Source organism: Fusarium proliferatum (assembly GCF_900067095.1).
Source record: "Fusarium proliferatum ET1 genome assembly, contig: FPRO_scaffold007, whole genome shotgun sequence".
NCBI classification, from domain to species: domain Eukaryota; kingdom Fungi; phylum Ascomycota; class Sordariomycetes; order Hypocreales; family Nectriaceae; genus Fusarium; species Fusarium proliferatum.
The window spans coordinates 13,182-31,357 of NW_022194796.1; the positions used below are offsets into that span (position 1 = coordinate 13,182).

General features: G+C 50.1%; 8 protein-coding genes across 8 annotated transcripts; 4 read left to right on the forward strand and 4 right to left on the reverse strand.

The window, feature by feature from the left end:
- Positions 1-68: 68 nt before the first annotated feature.
- FPRO_08181 (uncharacterized protein) lies at positions 69-928 on the reverse strand (the record flags this gene model as incomplete). The annotated part of the gene is made up of 2 exons (XM_031233681.1): positions 69-702; positions 777-928. The coding sequence occupies 2 exons, from the start codon at positions 926-928 to the stop codon at positions 69-71; spliced, it is 786 nt and encodes a 261-aa protein (XP_031083494.1).
- Positions 929-2,110: 1,182 nt separating this feature from the next.
- FPRO_08180 (putative fimbrin) lies at positions 2,111-4,271 on the forward strand (the record flags this gene model as incomplete). Its single annotated transcript, XM_031233682.1, has 5 exons — positions 2,111-2,133; positions 2,189-2,399; positions 2,456-3,150; positions 3,200-4,185; positions 4,240-4,271. The coding sequence occupies 5 exons, from the start codon at positions 2,111-2,113 to the stop codon at positions 4,269-4,271; spliced, it is 1,947 nt and encodes a 648-aa protein (XP_031083495.1).
- Positions 4,272-4,592: 321 nt separating this feature from the next.
- Positions 4,593-6,829, reverse strand: FPRO_08179 (uncharacterized protein; the record flags this gene model as incomplete). The annotated part of the gene is made up of 6 exons (XM_031233684.1): positions 4,593-4,912; positions 4,973-5,069; positions 5,121-5,239; positions 5,294-5,945; positions 6,004-6,125; positions 6,184-6,829. The coding sequence occupies 6 exons, from the start codon at positions 6,827-6,829 to the stop codon at positions 4,593-4,595; spliced, it is 1,956 nt and encodes a 651-aa protein (XP_031083496.1).
- A 1,659-nt stretch (positions 6,830-8,488) lies between these two features.
- On the forward strand, positions 8,489-9,685 carry FPRO_08178 (uncharacterized protein; the record flags this gene model as incomplete). Its single annotated transcript, XM_031233685.1, has 6 exons — positions 8,489-8,571; positions 8,975-9,031; positions 9,085-9,184; positions 9,236-9,453; positions 9,505-9,584; positions 9,636-9,685. 6 exons carry the CDS (start codon positions 8,489-8,491, stop codon positions 9,683-9,685), a joined length of 588 nt encoding a protein of 195 aa, XP_031083497.1.
- A 1,404-nt stretch (positions 9,686-11,089) lies between these two features.
- FPRO_08177 (uncharacterized protein) lies at positions 11,090-12,363 on the forward strand (the record flags this gene model as incomplete). Its single annotated transcript, XM_031233686.1, has 5 exons — positions 11,090-11,104; positions 11,196-11,534; positions 11,593-11,868; positions 11,932-12,068; positions 12,123-12,363. The coding sequence occupies 5 exons, from the start codon at positions 11,090-11,092 to the stop codon at positions 12,361-12,363; spliced, it is 1,008 nt and encodes a 335-aa protein (XP_031083498.1).
- A 790-nt stretch (positions 12,364-13,153) lies between these two features.
- FPRO_08176 (putative ribosomal protein L18, cytosolic) lies at positions 13,154-14,008 on the forward strand (the record flags this gene model as incomplete). Its single annotated transcript, XM_031233687.1, has 4 exons — positions 13,154-13,157; positions 13,328-13,432; positions 13,510-13,877; positions 13,931-14,008. 4 exons carry the CDS (start codon positions 13,154-13,156, stop codon positions 14,006-14,008), a joined length of 555 nt encoding a protein of 184 aa, XP_031083499.1.
- Positions 14,009-14,420: 412 nt separating this feature from the next.
- Positions 14,421-15,345, reverse strand: FPRO_08175 (uncharacterized protein; the record flags this gene model as incomplete). The annotated part of the gene is made up of 5 exons (XM_031233688.1): positions 14,421-14,611; positions 14,665-14,788; positions 14,843-15,154; positions 15,202-15,228; positions 15,292-15,345. 5 exons carry the CDS (start codon positions 15,343-15,345, stop codon positions 14,421-14,423), a joined length of 708 nt encoding a protein of 235 aa, XP_031083500.1.
- A 778-nt stretch (positions 15,346-16,123) lies between these two features.
- FPRO_08174 (uncharacterized protein) lies at positions 16,124-17,889 on the reverse strand (the record flags this gene model as incomplete). Its single annotated transcript, XM_031233689.1, has 3 exons — positions 16,124-17,476; positions 17,526-17,810; positions 17,866-17,889. 3 exons carry the CDS (start codon positions 17,887-17,889, stop codon positions 16,124-16,126), a joined length of 1,662 nt encoding a protein of 553 aa, XP_031083501.1.
- Positions 17,890-18,176: the final 287 nt, after the last annotated feature.

Here is an 18,176-nt window from a genome sequence, read left to right on the forward strand (position 1 = left end):
ATTGCCTGGTTGCAGCAATGGTCGTACAACCCGCTTTTGAACGCCATTAACAAAAGTGCCTGCTGACTCTACAGCGATAATAAACCTGTCTGAAGAATATGCCCCCACTGTCCCTGTCGCTGTTGGGCAAGGTCTGCAGCTGTCCTACCTTGGTTGTCTCGCAACCCACGAATGTCCCTTTCTCTATTCACCGACAGGCGGCCAACACCGGTCGCCTCAGCCACAGAGCGAGCATACTCTGGGAAAAAAGACTCCGGGATCGTGGAACAAAGCCAAAGCAAAAGCCACAGCGATTCCTCCTGTGAGTTTTCGATTGCAAGGTGCAACCCGTTCTTCATGTCTCCCAGAGGGTCCTGGTAGGTTACGAAGGCTGTGAGATCTCCAATACTATCACCAGCGTCTCGGAGAAGTTCAACAATGCCGCCAACATCACCCTCCGCGCACATGACATGGAGCGCGCGAGCTGGGCGCGCCTCGGGGTTACTCTCAAGATATGCTTCTTCGGTGATGGATGGAAGAATATCTAGGTTTTCCTGAATGCCGCCCTCATTCGTATATCTTGTGAATATTGCGGTACCCGGGGGTGTCGAGAGGAAAGTGTTTGTCACCGAAGGGCCCCCTTCGTTGACAGGAAGGTATGCGGTGCAGCTGGGACACTTCAGGGACAGGGCTACATCTGAAGACTGATCAAGCAAGCATTGCCTATTGAAGATTAAGTGAGCTATTATACTCTGGTGAATGGTGCGAAGCAAGCCGGGTTCTCAAGAACGACCTACCAGTGAAAGTGACAACCACAGGGGAGCTCAAGATCATCGGGCACGGATGAATCTGAAGTGCTGGGGCCTGCTGCGCCGGCCTCGTCATCTACATCCTCCTCAGGATCAAGACGTAGCACCAATGTCTCTTGACAAGCTTTGCAGAGAGCCATCTCTGTGCCAGAAGAGAGCGGCTGGCTGGCTGTAAACTGGTAGGGAGAGGCACAGCAAGGTGTGGACGAGAATTTCTATAAGTCCCAAGGCGAAGGCTCTACTGTATGTACCTTTTTTCAATTTATCTCCACCGTTTACCATGTCCTCCACTTGCTCGGCCTGACGAAACGAAGTGGGGCTTTGCTGAGAAGAAAACGCCCCCCTCGGGTCCGGAAAATAATCAGGAATTCTTAGGTGTGCTCGCCACCATAGGTGTCCCGTTTATTTCCCGGACACCTAGACGCCCAACTTGTGGTTGGAACTGTGGAAGCCTTGACCTGCAACAGTGACGGCTCCCTGACCAAATACTGGTAAGCTCGGGCTGTGGACACATAGGTAGGTTACTGGCTGAACTCGGCAGTCAGGTACTACTAGATGAACCGATCTTCCTACAACAAGCATTACCTATCACTATTAGTAGGCTTCATAACAACTTTTTTCGTCAGGCAGCGAATCCCAGGCAGGCATTTAGCTGCCTTGCATTACTACGGGAGATGTAGCATGGAATACCTAGACTACTAGGCCAGCAGGCAACAACTAATCCCCATGCCATGTTGCATGTGTTCTGTGCTTAGGCCTGGTGTCGTAAGTGATTGCGAATACCAACACAATCTGAAGACCTCCAGGTACTAAATACCTCTAAGTGAGGGTGAACTAAGCTGGAATAATAGAAATTGGAGCGCTGCACTGCCATCTTGAATGGCGGACATTACATCACTGCTTAGCCGGCCACTACCTATGGGAGACTCATGGCAGGGAAGCTCCCCGCAGTGACGTGGCATAAAAGTACCTCGGCTTATGGCATAAGTACACTTGCAGCCGGCACGCCCCTGGTAAGTACATCAAGTACAGTCAGTCAGTACTTGATCGACATCATCATTTAGGTACCTCCTCCATTTAGACCGGGATCTCCCCCACTCACTCAACCTACGCCGCCTGAAGACTGTCTCTCTCCTTTCAGGCGCCCAATTCTCGCATCATCTTTTTCCTTAACCCATAAGAGAGCCCGCGAATACCTTCCTGCGCTCGAGAACTGCCTTTTCTCTCCGGTGGCTTCGGATTCTCGATAGCATACCACATCCTCGCCTGCTCAGCTGTCCAACTGCATAGGTGTCTCCTAGAGCACCCCGCCCTCCCCCGCCATGAACGTTTTGAAACTTCAGAGGTCGGTCGCACCGGAACTCGCGGGCTTCATCGCGAAGCTGACTATGATTTAATAGGAAGTTTCCTCAATTCCAACAGAACGAAATCTTCAGCTTGTCCGATGCCTTTCAGCGGCTTGATGTCGACGACAGAGGATACCTTGATGAAGCTACCGCTATCAAGGCAACCCAGCAGAGTGAAAATCAGCCCTACGATGTTGTGCGCCAGGCGTTGAAGGAAGTCGAGCTTGACTCTTCGCGACGCGTTGAGCTCGAGGATTATGTTAGCGTACGTTCCGAATGCTCGCATTAGACCTTCTACACGTACTAACCATGCCGCGCCAGCTCGTTGCCAAGCTTCGCGATTCATCGCCTGCTCAGAAGCGCATGTCCACGGGACCAACTCCTCCCTCTGCAGGTGGTGGTGTTGTCGCGCAACGTACTGGAGGCCATGCTTCCAAGGGTAGCGTGAGCGGAAAGATCCAGGTTCAGGGCTCTAATGCCAACATCACTCACACCATTAATGAGGATGAACGCACCGAATTTACCCGTCACATCAATGCCGTGCTGGCTGGCGATGCTGATATTGATAGTCGCCTCCCCTTCCCCACCGATACCTTCGAAATGTTCGACGAGTGCAAGGATGGCTTGGTTCTAGCCAAGCTCATCAACGACAGCGTTCCCGATACAATTGATGAGCGTGTCCTTAATATTCCGGGCAGGAAGATCAAGAACCTCAATGCTTTCCACATGAGTGAGAACAACAACATTGTTATCGAGTCTGCCAAAGGTATCGGCTGTTCTGTTGTTAACATTGGTGCTGGTGATATCATTGAGGTTCGAGAACATCTTATTTTGGGTCTCATCTGGCAAATCATTCGACGAGGATTGCTAGGAAAGATCGATATCAAGCTCCATCCTGAGCTGTATAGACTGCTTGATGAGGACGAGACACTTGAGCAGTTTCTCCGCTTGCCCCCCGAGCAAATTCTTCTCCGGTGGTTTAATTACCATCTGAAAGCTGCTAACTGGCCCCGCACGTAAGTTTGTCTGACATGGCTTGTCTTTTGTGAAACTAACCAGTCTTAGCGTCAAGAACTTCTCCTCTGATGTTAAGGATGGTGAAAATTATTCGGTTCTGCTGGCGCAAATTGGTCCCGAGTATGGCGTTACCCGTGCACCATTACAAAAGCAGGATCTACATGAGCGAGCTGAGGCAGTTCTACAAGAAGCAGACAAGCTCGGATGCCGCAAGTTCTTGACACCAAAGTCACTCGTCGCTGGTAATCCCAAGCTCAACTTAGCGTTCGTCGCCAATCTATTCAACAACCACCCCGCCCTTGATCCCATCACTGAGGAAGAGAAACTCGAGGTTGAAGATTTCGATGCGGAGGGCGAACGCGAGGCTCGAGTCTTTACACTGTGGCTGAACAGCCTAGACGTCCAACCTGCAGTTGTCTCGTTCTTTGATGACCTTAGGGATGGCAGTATTCTCCTTCAGGCTTACGAGAAGGTCATCCCAGGCTCTGTCAACCCCCGTCACGTCAACAAGAGACCAGCGCATGGAGGTGAGATGTCGAGATTCAAGGCCGTTGAGAACACCAATTACGCGATTGAGCTTGGAAAGCAAAACGGGTTCTCACTAGTTGGCATCCAAGGCGCTGACATTACTGATGGGCAAAGGACCTTAACTCTGGGTCTTGTGTGGCAACTCATGCGCAAGGATATCACCGTTACTCTATCTTCACTAGCTCAGAAACTGGGCAAGCGAGAAATCACCGACTCTGAGATGGTGCGATGGGCAAACGATATGTCACGAAAGGGCGCCAGGAATTCTTCCATCCGCTCTTTCAAGGATCCTTCAATTGGATCTGGCATCTTCCTTCTGGATGTTCTGAATGGAATGAAGAGCAGCTATGTCGATTACGATCTCGTTACATCTGGACAGACTGACGAGGATGCTTACTTGAACGCCAAGCTGAGTATTAGCATTGCTCGAAAGCTCGGCGCGACCATTTGGCTGGTTCCCGAAGATATCTGCCAAGTCCGCAGCCGCCTCATCACCACCTTCATTGGTAAGTTCTATTGTAAAAGAGCTCTCAGGTACAATATGCTAATGCGACTGCTAGGTTCTCTTATGGCTACCCACGAAAGGATGTAGATCTAGTTTGGGACTTCTTTGGCGATGGCGCGATCGGGGGCGTGGTTATTCGTATGCAAGAATATTCGATATTTTATAAAAGCTCTGGTTCCAAAAACCATCATATTGCCAACACAGTGCCATTCATCATTTCGATGGATGTGATCATCTTCTATCATATTGCCAATCTAGGTGGTGAGGATTCTATACGGGAATAGAGATCAATGTGGCATTTCTAATTACCGCCGGCGAAAGTACTCTCTCAGAGTACTCTCTCAGAGGATCAAATACAAGCTACACAACAGACTTGGTCCTGTAAAAATACCCAACCAAAAGATCAAGTTACCTAGTGTCTTGCGCCCACGCAACCACTTGGTGCGGCTGAGCCTTACTAACTGTGAACCAGTAAGTCGTCAATCCAGAGTTCGGGTCACGAAAACTCACTGGTAGTTGGCACATCTGGAGGAACAGGAGATAGCCTCTCAGCTTCTTAAATAGACACCACATGACCAATTCGTGGGCGCAGGCTGAAAGAAAGAATGTAATCAGTGTGGCTGTGTGCTTGTTGACCTTCAGAGATGATATAGAGCTATGATAGACGTGGCGGAGAAGAAAGACGTGAACAGGTCGATTCCAGTCCCGGGCGAACTGATCCCAAGAGACTGGTGAGCAGATATCAGTTACATACCTACATTATCGAGAACAAATATCGAATGACTTACCGCTATTCCACCACGCATCATAAAAGTTTCGATCGGCAAAATATGTCAACTCGGCCAGGATATTCAGGATAGTTTCCCATATGAGATACCAGACAAGCTATATTGTGTTAGAACCAAGTGCAGATAGCGAGGATTCCTATCTGCTCACCAGATACTCCATCATAAAAGGGAAGATAAGATCGAGAAGTAACCCTGGAAACTCCTCAAATCTCCCAGCCAGTGGTACACCATTCTCCTTCATCTCAATAGTCTTCATGACGACGGGATCTATGAGTTTCCGTTAGCATGACAAATGGCAGTTTCTAGAGGAACATAACCGACAAATAGAGTGCTGCGAGACCTGAACCATCACAAATAGAACCCCAAACATTGCAGTAAACTTCTCCAATACGTACGACCAGTCGATAGAATCGGATCGTGGGTACTCTATCTCATAAACAAGAGTTGGTAGAGGAATCCATTTGTAGTGATCGATGAAAGACAGGTTGTTGGGGTAAGCTTTGCCTATGGTGGCTGCTGTTCCCTTGAGTTCATCGGTCATTGCATCCACCTCCCACTTCATGATGCGCTCAAAGAGAGCAATTTGCTCGTCGTCCAAGGGCTGATGGGAAGCAATGGCTCGTGAAATCTTGTCTATATCACTTTCTTCCTGGCCAGGTTGCGCAGAGATGGACTTTCGGCGCTCTTCGGCGGAAGGGGTAACACTAAGGTGTTGTGTTGAGATGGCTGATGCTGGGGGTTCAGTCTGCGATGGGGTCATGGCTGGGTCAACTAGGTCAAGTTGCCTAAGCTTCTTCATTATCTTGGCACGCTGTTTATAGACTGTCGATAAGTGACCGTTATAGAAGGCGTAAGAGTGTTGCTTCATCAGCATGACGATACCATGAAGTACAAAAAACACAGTATGAGTCCATGGCCAGTCACGCCAGAGAGTCAGGCCAACAACGCCAGCCAGAAAGGCCGTTTGCCACAACTAGGAACATCATCCATGAGCTTTAGCCCCAGGCTGTTGTATGACAATTGTAACTTACATTCTGTATAGCCCATCCAGCACCATCCCAGTTGAGGTAGTTGGCAGATACAAGCCTTTGAATCATCCAAGTCACTGCTGTGAGGGCACACATGATGCCATCCGAGAGAAGAAGGACGACAACTTTGATACAGTCAGTCTCGCGAACCCAGAAAGAGGAAGAGCCAAGGTCATGTCATACCATCTCGATGGAACATAGTCTGCACGATCTCGTTCGTCCCCAGAGGGTTTCCGTAGACTTGCCAGTTCTGGACTGAGATTTTGAAGACGAAAAGAGTAACGGCGAGCCAAAACAATGTATAAAACCCATGGAATGGACTGTTCGACGCTGATGGGCTATGACGGTCAAAGGCTGAGAACTGGCTTGTGAAGACAAGATCGGCAAACTTTCGCTGTCTCTGCTTTGGACCGGTCGATTCTTGTGACCACTCTGAGCTAGTTTTAAGCAGCCGTTGCAGGCTATTGTCCTCGTCTAGAACAAGATGGATACCTGAGTCACGGCGCTTGAAGCTCAATCCAGGCTCTTGTTGCAGTTTTTCAAAATCAGTGCCAGACAGGGATATGGTTTCTGGTCGTGGCTGGACACGATGGGCATAACGATGCCGGACACCTGATGGCTCTGTCAGGGTCGGTCGAACATTCTCATCGTAATCCTCTTCACTCGGTGTTTCAGAGCCAAGTCCTGGGCTGGGCCCGTCAATTGTCATACCAGCGGCTCGTAGAGCTTCCCCGAGTGATCTCGGTGCCGGTCGTTGGAGTTCCGGGGCCGGCTGCCCGGTACTCCGGCCGGAAAGCGGGGACCTGCCCGGTGCAGTTGAGGATACCATTGGGGTTGATGATGATAAGTAAGGCAGGCTGAGGATAATTTAGATAGATGACTCGAGTTCTTGTCGAAATAGATAGGCTGCTCAAGTAATTGCAGACCTGATGATGTCCTCCTATGCCGGTCTGGGGAAGTTTGTGAAAACTCTAATAAATCAATTAAATATTCATTCAATGTTCTCAGAGAGACAAATCAATATATGGAATTATGGGAGAGCTATCAAAGAGAAGTAAACTGCGGCCTTTTTAAGATAACTGTCAAATGAGCTCGTGCATGATTTTGATCGGATGCCACGGGCTGAACATCAAAAGACGCAGCCGGCATTTGATAACGCGCGCGGATGCCGGCCTTTCACTATTTTCTGATGAGTCCGAGGTTGCCGTTGATGGGGAAAGCTGGAAAACAACCATGCTTATTATCTTGCTTTGTTGGATAATGAGGCTTGTGAGACTGACTCATGGTGTAAAGTATTAGGAAAACGTCATTGTGCAAAGCGCCTCGGCCAATGGGCCATCCACTACCTACCTACTTTTCCACAGCATTGGCCAGCAGACGTGGATGAGGCTTACACACACTGTCGGGACGCTCGGTAACAAAGAGACTAGGTACGACTACCAAGTACCTCGTGGATAGATAACACAACAGACCTCTCTAGTATGGTTTCTGAGTAACATGTGCCTTTATACCCCTGGATGATCAGTCAAGTCACGAGGTCGCACTTTGATCTTGTTCCTCCTCCTGCATATAAGGCATGTCGTGAATCAAGCTACCTAGGTAGGTAGGTACAGCCAGCAATTTGTTATCCACTTTGGTATATCATCGACATATTCAAATCATCGTCGCAAGATTCAAGATATCATGGCAAGGATTAATTCTAATGAGGCTTAGCCATCAATTGCAAATGCCCGTCTCTGTTTCACAATCACCTTGACCTCAAGATCCAGGGTGGCATGTGACTTGACTTGACGATAAAAGGGCCACGTATCATAGTAATTGAAAGCTCAGTAAATCTAAGGTCTTGCTGAAAGATATGACATCATGGCCTGTGAGTACGGATAGGTGGGCGCTCACAAAACACCGACAGGCAGATGATCCGATGGTGTCGGTATGAATGTGAATTGCCTCCACATATTATACGAGCCATCCATCCATGTGTCGGATTCCGGGCTTGTATAGAGCGCGCGCGCCGTCCTATTGAGCTCCGTGTACCGATCTAAATACCGACCACGAATAGAGCTTCTGATTAACTACCGGAGGAGACAATGATATAGGTAGATCAGATCCCTCGGCATCACTCACGGAAATATGTAGGGCCCGAATTCTCTACATCACTCACGATTCATGATGCTTCAAAGCAAGGCTGAAAGCGGGTCCTGCGGCTCCTGCCCATTTCGCTGAACTTCTTCCAAGTTGGCTACCTAGACTTGTTTCATTGGCTACAGAGTACCTACCTGGGAGGGTAGCTGCATTATGTCAGCTTTCGCCGCTAAATTTTCCGTACCAACACTCGTGACCGCATCGTGCAACTTCAACGCTGTTTAAGGTTACACTATCATCGACACGCTTCCATCAATATTCTCCTTCCCCCAGCACTTTTCGGGACTGCTGCATCAGTTTCATATTCGTTCTTATCACCCAGCATCTCTAGTTTGACTAGACAACAATGTCTCGTGGCGGCACCACTCTCTACGTGACCGGCTTTAGCCACGGCACCCGCGCTCGCGACCTCGCCTACGAGTTCGAACGGTATGTCAACCTCGTCCACGCCCACGTCCACGCCCTCGCCCACGTCCGCGTCCTATCGTTCTCGCGCGCGCCTTCGTCCATGTCTATGCCATGAGCTGGAGGCTTTTTCTTTTTATGGTCTTCAGCCTGGCCCTGACGCCTCGCCGTCTATCGTCGCCCTCGCGCCATCGTCCTCTCGTTCCGTCCGCGCCCACGTCCCCAGCACTCTCTCCTTCCCTGTCTTTTCACGTTAGTCGATGGGACTGCTTGTCCATTGTGCAGTCACATCTTGATTGAGTTGGCGCGGAGTCTTTCGAGATCCGACGTGCGAATGCGCATAGCGTTCATTTCAAAAAGGGGGCATCTGCCGGCGTTCAGCTGCGTTACAATGTGTTCTGTAGTATACTGACCTTGAATCTGATAGCTACGGCCGACTGGTTCGCTGCGATATTCCCGCACCCCGGTCTACGTCTTCCCGGCTGTAAGTATGCTCCACTCTCGATTTGCCGTGCAGTCGAGCTAACATAGCAGTAGCTTCGCTTTCGTTGAGTACGAGGACCGTCGTGATGCCGATGATGCCTACCATGAGATGCACAACAAGCGCATCGGGCGCGATGACATTTTGAAGATTGAGGCATGCAGCCCAAGCAAGACATTCGAAGCGCAATTACTAATTTAGCATCAGTGGGCTCGTACTCCTCCTTCTGCTTCCTGGCGCTTCGAATCTGGACGCGACCGTGACCGACGTGGTGGCGCTCGCTCCCCTCGGCGTGGACGCTCTCCTTCTCCCCGCCGCAGCACTCGCGATTATTCTCCTCGCAAGGACGACCGTAGGGACCGTGACCGAGACTATGACCGCGAGAGCCGACGTGACAGGGATCGGTCTCGCAGCCCTGACCATCGGTACATTTTTAATTTGGCGCTCCAATGATGCACATGCTAACCAGACGGCAGGGACCGTGAGCGTGACTCCAAAGATGACCGTGATGATCGTGACCGTCGGGAGAACGGTACGAATGGTGACGAGCGCAAGGGTATGTCTTCCAACTCTTGAACCACTTGACTTTGGCTCACTCTGGGTACAGCTCTCGATAGTCCTCCTCCTGCTCACGACGATCTTGATGTTGCCGAGTAGACGTCTTTCTGACAACAAGAGACTCCTTGTCATTTCTGACCAGGCTACTCAAGTAAAAGTTTCTGCGACCTGCTTAGGGCCGTCATTGCTCCCTATATTTGACAGGTCCACTGTGTAATATTGTTTGAAAGGCCCAGCCAATACGGCATGGAACGTATAAGATTCTGCGGATGCCATGTTGGGTCGGATATGGGTGCATTGTTTTTTCCAAGACTGAAGGCATTTGCCACGGCGCGTTTCCTTTGGAAGTTATCATTTCATAGGTAGTTTATCTGTAGACTGTTTTGTAACACGATTCGGCGCAACGGGTCAACGATCTGTCTGTATCGCACAATTCTCGAGCCTCCTTTGCACTGACACTATTAGATATACACCAGATGACGATGACGTTGTGCATTTCAGGGCTGTGACTGGTTCCGTTCATGCGGTCGCGCTACAGAGCGTAGGGATTTATCGTGGCCAGTCACCATGAAACTTCTGTCTTCCCCAGCCCCTTGCCCCTGTGCCTAGCTGAAAGGAGTCTGATCAATGGCCGACTTTAGTGACTAGTTAGTAGCTATTCTTGAGTTGGCGCCTCTCAGATTCCACCTTCAAATAGGATCCATCAGAGACGACTCTGGCGTGTGGAATGGGCACAGGATAGCGTTACCGGGATACCGCCCTGGGCCAGATGCGTACAAGACCCGTACAGTCTTTATTTGCACAAAGCACCAGTTTTTACCAATGCTGCCAACCTGCCCCGTTCATATGACCACTTGGACGCATCTGCTCGTTGTCATATGCTCTCTACTTACCCTGTAGCGCAGAGAGCCACCGACCCGGCTGCGAGACCTTTCTACCCCACAGTCAAGCGTTCCAGGTCCTACTTCTACTTCTACCGAGCGGAAACCGGGGGACCACGCGCGCGCCCCGAAGTCATCCGCAACGCCGGTTCACGCGCCCCCATCCGCTCCTTGACGACGGCACCGATCCCGTCTCCCGTCCGTCAACATCCTCTTCCCATCATCGATCAAGGCTGTTCATATAAAGACGATACCTGCCCAACCGCTGACGAACCTAATCGCCAATAATCCGCTCGCACGCCCTGTCGTGTGTCGGTTCTGGCGCAGACTCGAAAACTTCTCCCCAAATGGTTGCTTTCACTCTATCCTCACCTCAACCTTCCAGCATGCCATTACTATTCTTTCAACCACAGTAACAATTGGAGACACAATCGTTTGACAGGGAATACCCAATACCGAAGACGATATTCAAATTTTGAGGCCAGCTGCCACTGTCGCAATCGAGGTTGAGATCTTGCAACTACTTTAAACCTGGCGCTTTCAACAAAGACGAAGCCTTGTCTTGGGACCAATTGCCATTGTCTCACATACGACGCAATACGTTCGCATGTCTCCCGTCGCCATGTCCACCTCCACCGTACGTCATGCATGCGCTGACTGTTGACTGGGATGCAGTCTTGTTGCAAAATCATTTTTCTCATGAAAGATTTGCTAATCAGGTATTATAGTCACAACCAGACATGGTCAATTCGACCGAGGCTGCGGCCCCTAGCCGCTCCATGCAGTTTCGGGAGACCATCTCTCAGCCTGTGATCGCCGCATTCTGCGCAGGAGGTGTTGCTGGCGCTGTCTCTCGAACCGTCGTATCCCCCCTTGAGCGGCTCAAGATCCTCATGCAGATCCAAAGCGTCGGACGAGATGCGTACAAGCTGTCAGTGGGGAAAGCCCTGAGTAAGATGTGGAAGGAAGAAGGCTGGAGGGGATTCATGCGAGGCAACGGCACGAACTGTATCCGCATCGTCCCATACTCTGCTGTGCAATTCAGCAGTTATAACTTTTATAAGCGGGTATGTAATGCTTCAGACGAGGCTCACGCCCATACCCACCAAGCTAACACATACGCAGAACATCTTTGAAAGCTACCCGGGTGCTGACTTGGCACCGATTACTCGCCTTATCTGCGGTGGCATCGCTGGTATAACGTCTGTCTTCCTTACCTACCCTCTCGATATTGTTCGCACACGGTTATCCATCCAATCTGCAAGCTTTGCCGAGCTAGGAAACAGGCCAGACAAACTGCCTGGTATGTGGACTACTCTGGTGCAAATGTACAAGACCGAGGGTGGCATGTCTGCTCTATATCGAGGCATTATTCCTACAGTTGCCGGAGTAGCACCATACGTAAGCCCCTAATTTCCCACCTGCATTAACATACAAGTTTCAAGAACTGATTGATTCCTCCAGGTCGGTCTTAATTTCATGGTTTACGAATCAGTCCGAAAGTACTTGACGCCAGAAGGAGAGCAAAACCCTAACGCAACCCGTAAGTTGCTGGCCGGTGCCATATCTGGAGCTGTTGCACAAACTTGCACATATCCCTTGTAAGTAACTCTGCTGTAACAATTATGTGATCGCTCTGCTTACAGAACACACAGCGACGTTCTACGGCGCCGATTCCAGATCAACACCATGTCAGGCATGGGCTACCAGTACAAGGGCATTACAGATGCGATCCGGGTCATTGTGATGCAAGAGGGAATCAAGGGACTTTACAAAGGCATAGTGCCTAACCTGCTCAAGGTTGCCCCAAGTATGGCATCAAGCTGGCTGAGTTTTGAGATGACCCGTGATTTTCTCGTCGATCTCAGGCCCGAATCTGAGCCACGCTCCTTGTGATTTTATATAGATATGTGAAGATAGTTTGTACTACAGAAGGGGTTCCTTTTCAGGCATGGCTTTTGGCATTGGGGGGGAACAAGAAAGGAAACGGACTGGCGCAGTCATGGGAGACGTCAGGGGCGTAGATTCGTACAGCCATGGAGCAGTTGGAGTAAATGGCACAAGCTTTGGTGCGAGGCCTGTCATATATATTACTGGATGATGCATAGAGGTTAAGAAGATCTGGCTGCGGATACGGGGCAGAGACACTTGAGTTGATAGACAAATACCATCGTAGTCCCTATACTGGATCACTTGAATGGCTACAAGTAAGACCTTCATGTCTTCGCTTCGGGATGTTAGAGGTATGTTTGCATCATTACCTATTATATCTCATGGCGCTGGTAAAGTCGTGGAATGGCAGCATGATTAGAACACCTATAAGTGATCCTTACCTGAACTGAAGATATGCGTAAGGAATGGTCCATGGTCAGAGATACTATAGGTACCTAGTAAGTTGACGAAGTCATAGATAGCCCCCAGACCGAGGAGGTGAGTTCGGTGACAGCCTGACCCGTCCTTAAGCTGACCTAGGGACCTTACCTAGAGTGGTTAGCTCCATTTTCGGTGGTAAGCTCCGGGGAAAGCACCCAAGCCCTAACTGCCGTCAATGACCGCCTTCAATCGGGGAAGAGCGAGTTGCGCCGACCCACCATCCCAAGGCCTGAATTTTCTCGAAGGAAAGTGCTGTTCGACGCATCCGCCTCTATACCCAACATCGCCAAATTTCACAGCGACAACCGCCGCCATGGGTACGTGAAGATATTGAAGTTCAGCCTCTGTATGCGAGTAGAGAAGGAGTGCGCTATCGTGCCTCTTTCTCTGCGACTAAGGCACCATCTTGTTCGCGAAAGCGCAAGACAGAGTTGCCCATTTTTGAGCATGCTTGAACCAAATGGCTGACGATGGCTTCACCTCACAGGTATCGATCTCGACCGCCACCACGTCAAGGGCACTCACCGCACTGCCCCCAAGAGCGACAATGTCTACCTCAAGCTCTTGGTGAAGCTCTACCGCTTCCTGGCCCGTATGTCCAATCCCCCACCTGAAAGCGCACAAACTCGATCGAGAACTTTCAATTAACCATTTCCTCACATTGTGTAGGCCGAACCGACTCTTCGTTCAACAAGGTCGTTCTCCGACGTCTCTTTACGTCCAAGATCAACCGCCCTCCCGTCTCCCTGTCCCGAATTGTCGCCAACATCAACAAGGAGGGTGAGAAGCGAACCGTCGTCGTTGTCGGTACCATCACCGATGACAACCGCCTGCTCGAGTTCCCCAAGGTGACTGTCGCTGCTCTGCGATTCACCGCCACTGCCCGCGCCCGCATTGTCGCCGCTGGCGGTGAGGCCATCACCCTGGACCAGCTTGCTCTCCGTGCTCCCACCGGAAGCAACACCCTGATCCTCCGTGGCCCCAAGAACGCCCGTGAGGCTGTCAAGCACTTCGGCTTCGGGCCCCATAGCCACAAGGTAATATTGTCTACTTATGGCGTTTCGGTACCAATCTCTAACACCCACTGCAGAAGCCTTATGTCGAGTCCAAGGGCCGCAAGTTCGAGCGTGCTCGTGGCCGAAGACGCTCGCGCGGTTTCAAGGTCTAAGCGACTGGTTGGGGAAAAATATTGGCCTTGGGTGGAGTTTGGGCCAGGTTATGTGGCAAATGAAGCCAAAATACGACTGGCAAATGGGTCTTGCATGGAATTGGCGTGCCTAGGTATCACAAAATTCTACAATGAAATTCTCGCGCATTACTGCCGTCATGATGTTGTTCGCTTCTATGTGATTGCAGATGGTAAGCCCACCCCTGGCACCATTCATCTTGAAGGATTATAAGACGGCAAATCCAACGCCACATGATTCCTATAGATACACATGTTGTACACATCCACCGAGACCTATTCGTCTATGTCCGTGGGTTCTATCGTAATACCAGATTTCCTCCGTAGGCCAATAAAGTATGCTTCCCGGCTCTCCTACCCAAGGAATCAGTAAGTTGTATCGAGGCCTGGAGCATCATGATTCGACTTCGGGGAGTACCTTTCTTGAAGAATCAGGCTTTTCTCTGAAAACTTTGGTGAAGAGAGTTTTCAATTTTTTCTCGAACTCCTTGTCCTCGGGTCCCTGGTAGAATTTACAGACGAAATGTCCCCCAGATCGAAGAGTGTCGCTAGCAAACTGTAGAGCAGCAGCGCAAAGGTCCTTTGCTGAGGTGTTAGTACAGGTTACTTGTGACATGATTCAGGAGCCTCTACCATACTGCCCACATGGTCACGGAAGCCGTTTCCGCTCGTGTTCATCAACCTATGATAGGGATTACTCAATGTCTTCACGCTAAAGCCGGTGGTTTGCTCCCAGGGTGCTGACATGTCACTCAAAACAACCTGCTAGAGCATCAGCATCTTGAAAGGTTTTCTAGAAAGAGGGAATTGACAAACATCGACGATGCGCTTGCTTGATCCTTCTAGTCCAGATGGTGGTGGCTCGTTTTGCCCCGTGTGTCGTTCCATATCGAGATAGCTAGGGCGGTCGACCGTGATGCCTTCTTCTGCGACAGAGCTGTCGGATTCCACAGTTTCCTGACCAATAGATGGGTTCTGATGGCTTTCAAGAATGAAGTTTTTGACCATCTCCTGGACAACTGGCGAAAGAAAATCGCCCTGAAATGTAGCTACACCACGAGGCGGTTGGGCTGGGATGAGGTCGATACCAATGACCCGGCCATGCGGTCTCGTCCTTTCCACAGCAACCTTTATTTATCAACAAGGCTGTTCACTTCGATGGCACTGAGCCTTACCTGTGACCAACTGCCTGGTGCATATCCCTTGCGGGAGTGAGCTCAACGATTCACATGTCGCTAGCAGAATGAGAGGAGAACTGGACTTACCAGGTCAACCACTGTCTGCCCATTGCCTTTGAACAGCTTGTACTTGGAGTCCATCTAGCCACTATATTAGCTTGCATCAACGTAATCTGACGAGTGGAGTAGAATTCACTTCTAGGAGCTTGAAAGCTGCTCGGCTTTTGAGCCCTTGAACCTTTGCACCTCGTGCATATGCGTCACGGCCTTGTCGCTGTTTCCAACGAGACCCTGATGAGGACCATCGGATCGGTTCAGCTAATGGTCGTGAGTGAAGCAAGCATGGGCTGAGCTTCCCGCCCAGGCTTGGGAACAACGAAAGCAGTCGGATGTTCATCAAATTTGGCGAGTTGAAGTAGACGTTCTTGGTGATAAAACTCTTCGTAGCTATCCCTCAAATACAATGGTTGGGGGGCAGGCTTTAATTAGAATCGGCGCAACACTGGCAGGCACCTTGTTGTAATATCAGTATCTGAGCATAAGGAGGTTGGTGTAATGATCTTATTCACAGTACTGTTACTACTGGTTGTAGAGAGCAAATAGTGGTCATTCACAAGATCCCTTGATACCTTACCTGCTAAGGCATAAGGAACTAGGCTAACCTATACCTTATGTTGCCATATATTCAACCCTTCCAAACATTGATGGAATCAGAGTGCATGTCAATACTGAGCATGGGTGAACACAAAACGTTAAGGCAGATAAGAAACAGTCATTATCTCAATTCAAAACCTTTGCGCCTACCGAGCAATCCTTGACCCAATACTGCCGCTATTTCAGATAACAAACAGCACAAAAGCAAACGCCATGCCATGCGATTTCCACACCTGCTCCTTAATAAGATAACCATACACTTTCCTTAATGTAAGAAACTGGCTCCCACTCCTCGCCTGTCCTTCTTCAACGGCGAGAATGTTGCTCCACCGAATGCACCACGAACATTTCCCAGCGGTGCCTTGAGCCTACGCCCGGCCCCCATCTGAATCTTTGCTGGTCTTGGAGCTGGTTCCGCCTCCTCATCGTCGAACAGAGTCTTGTTGCCACCACCAAGCATTTTTCGCTTCTTTTTGCGTGTATCTGCATCATCGTTTCCATTTCTCAACGACGCCGTAGCAGGGTTCGACTTCAGCAGTCCCGGTACCTTCTTGGGCTTCTCGATAGGTTCAGTTTCCGGTACGTCAGCCTCGTCAACTTCGGCTATCATCTCGATTCTACTAGAAGTCTTGGCTACCCTGGCCTTTCTCTTTGCCTGAACCGGCATGTTCTTCTTCGTTGTTGGGGCCTCGTCCAGGGCTTTCCTTGGTCTGCCCCGGGTCTTCTGTGCCTTTGGCTGCTCCTCTTCCTCCGGTGCAGCATCATCCTCAGCTTGATGATCTGGCTCTGCAGCCTCCTCTATGGGCTCCATAGACATAGAATCGCCAGGTTCTGGTGCAACATCTTGAAAGGCAACAGGTTCCGAGGCGCCTGTAGACTTCCCAGTGGGTGAGTGAAGTTCGCTTAGCTCATCTGACATGTTCTCCGAGAGATTCTTGGTACGGTTCAAAAAGGGCGTGATTGAGAACGTCGACTTCTCTCCTACTAAGGCGCGCTCAGCACCTCGTTTCTTGGAAGGCCGTCTCAAGGTTGCCTCATCTGGGCCTGGGGTTCCGATGCTGATGTCTTCCATGCTCAGGTCCTGGGCTTTCTTCTTTCCAATAGGATGTTCCTTCCTCGTGACACTCTTCTTGCTTGTCTTGTTAGTCGCCAGAGCCTTATGAGCTTCCTCCAGTTCAGCTCGACAAGACGCGAGCTCAGCTCGTGTGTCCTTGAGGTCTCCCTGCGTCTTCTTCAGTTTGCTTCTTGTATCCTCCACGCGGCCTTCGAGCATGTCACATTCACCGCGGACTTCCCGTAGCTCTCTGGTGTGTTCTTTCTTAAGCTTATCCAGTTCTCTCTTCGCTTCGTCCAATTGTTCCTTCACTTGATCATTGTCATGATTCTGGGATTGCATGCGTTTTTTTGATCGCCTCTCATTTTCGAGTTCCACCTCGATGGAACTAAGCTGACGCTCGAGATCCTGCTTCTGGGCAACGACGGCGCGATGGTTTTCGAGTTGCGTCTTGAGACGTTCAAGCTCGGGCTGAATCTGGTCAAGTTTATGACTAAGGGCGAGTTTCTCCTGCAAGACCTTGTTTGAGTCTTGTCTGAAGTCATTCAAAGAATTGATTTCGGTCTGGCTTTGTGTCAGGCGGACTTTCTGATGACTGTGGACCATACCCTACCTTGAGGCCTTCCAGCTCGTTGCCTTGTTTTCTGAGCTGCATTTCTTGAGCTTTCAGCTTCTCCTTCGCTTCGGCAAGCTCAACATGCACATCTTTCCCCTTTTTCGTCATCTGCTTTACGAGAGCATCTCGTTGGACCAGCCGATCCTTCAGGGATGAATTTTCATCGCGAAGAGTTAAGAGTCGCAGCTTCAGGAGACGAGCTTCCTCATCACGGCCTGTTAAGTCAATCTGATGGACATTTTCTTGGTGTCTCAACTCAAGGTCACTGATACGAGCCGCGCGCTGTAGTCTATAGTCAGTTCTGCAGTTGAAGTAGCCATTTCACGCGCATATCTACCTCCATGGACTTGGTCCTTTTCATGTTTGCCAATGTGATGCTGTTGACGAGACAGGCTTATTGCAGTAAAAAGAAACCGGTACAACTTCTGACAGCTGAGTATACTGAAGCCCTGGCAGATGCAGAGTCTAAAGAAAAACTGACATGCAATGCGGACCAAGTCGAGGGGGGATGAATCGTTATGGAAGACAGCCGAAGCCAACATAAGTGCACTGCCTTAGTACCCTATGTTTTGGCGACTTGGTATAAGCGTAAACATGTTGCTGCATCCAGATTAGCGCGGATGCTATCGATAATGCTTTCACGTGACC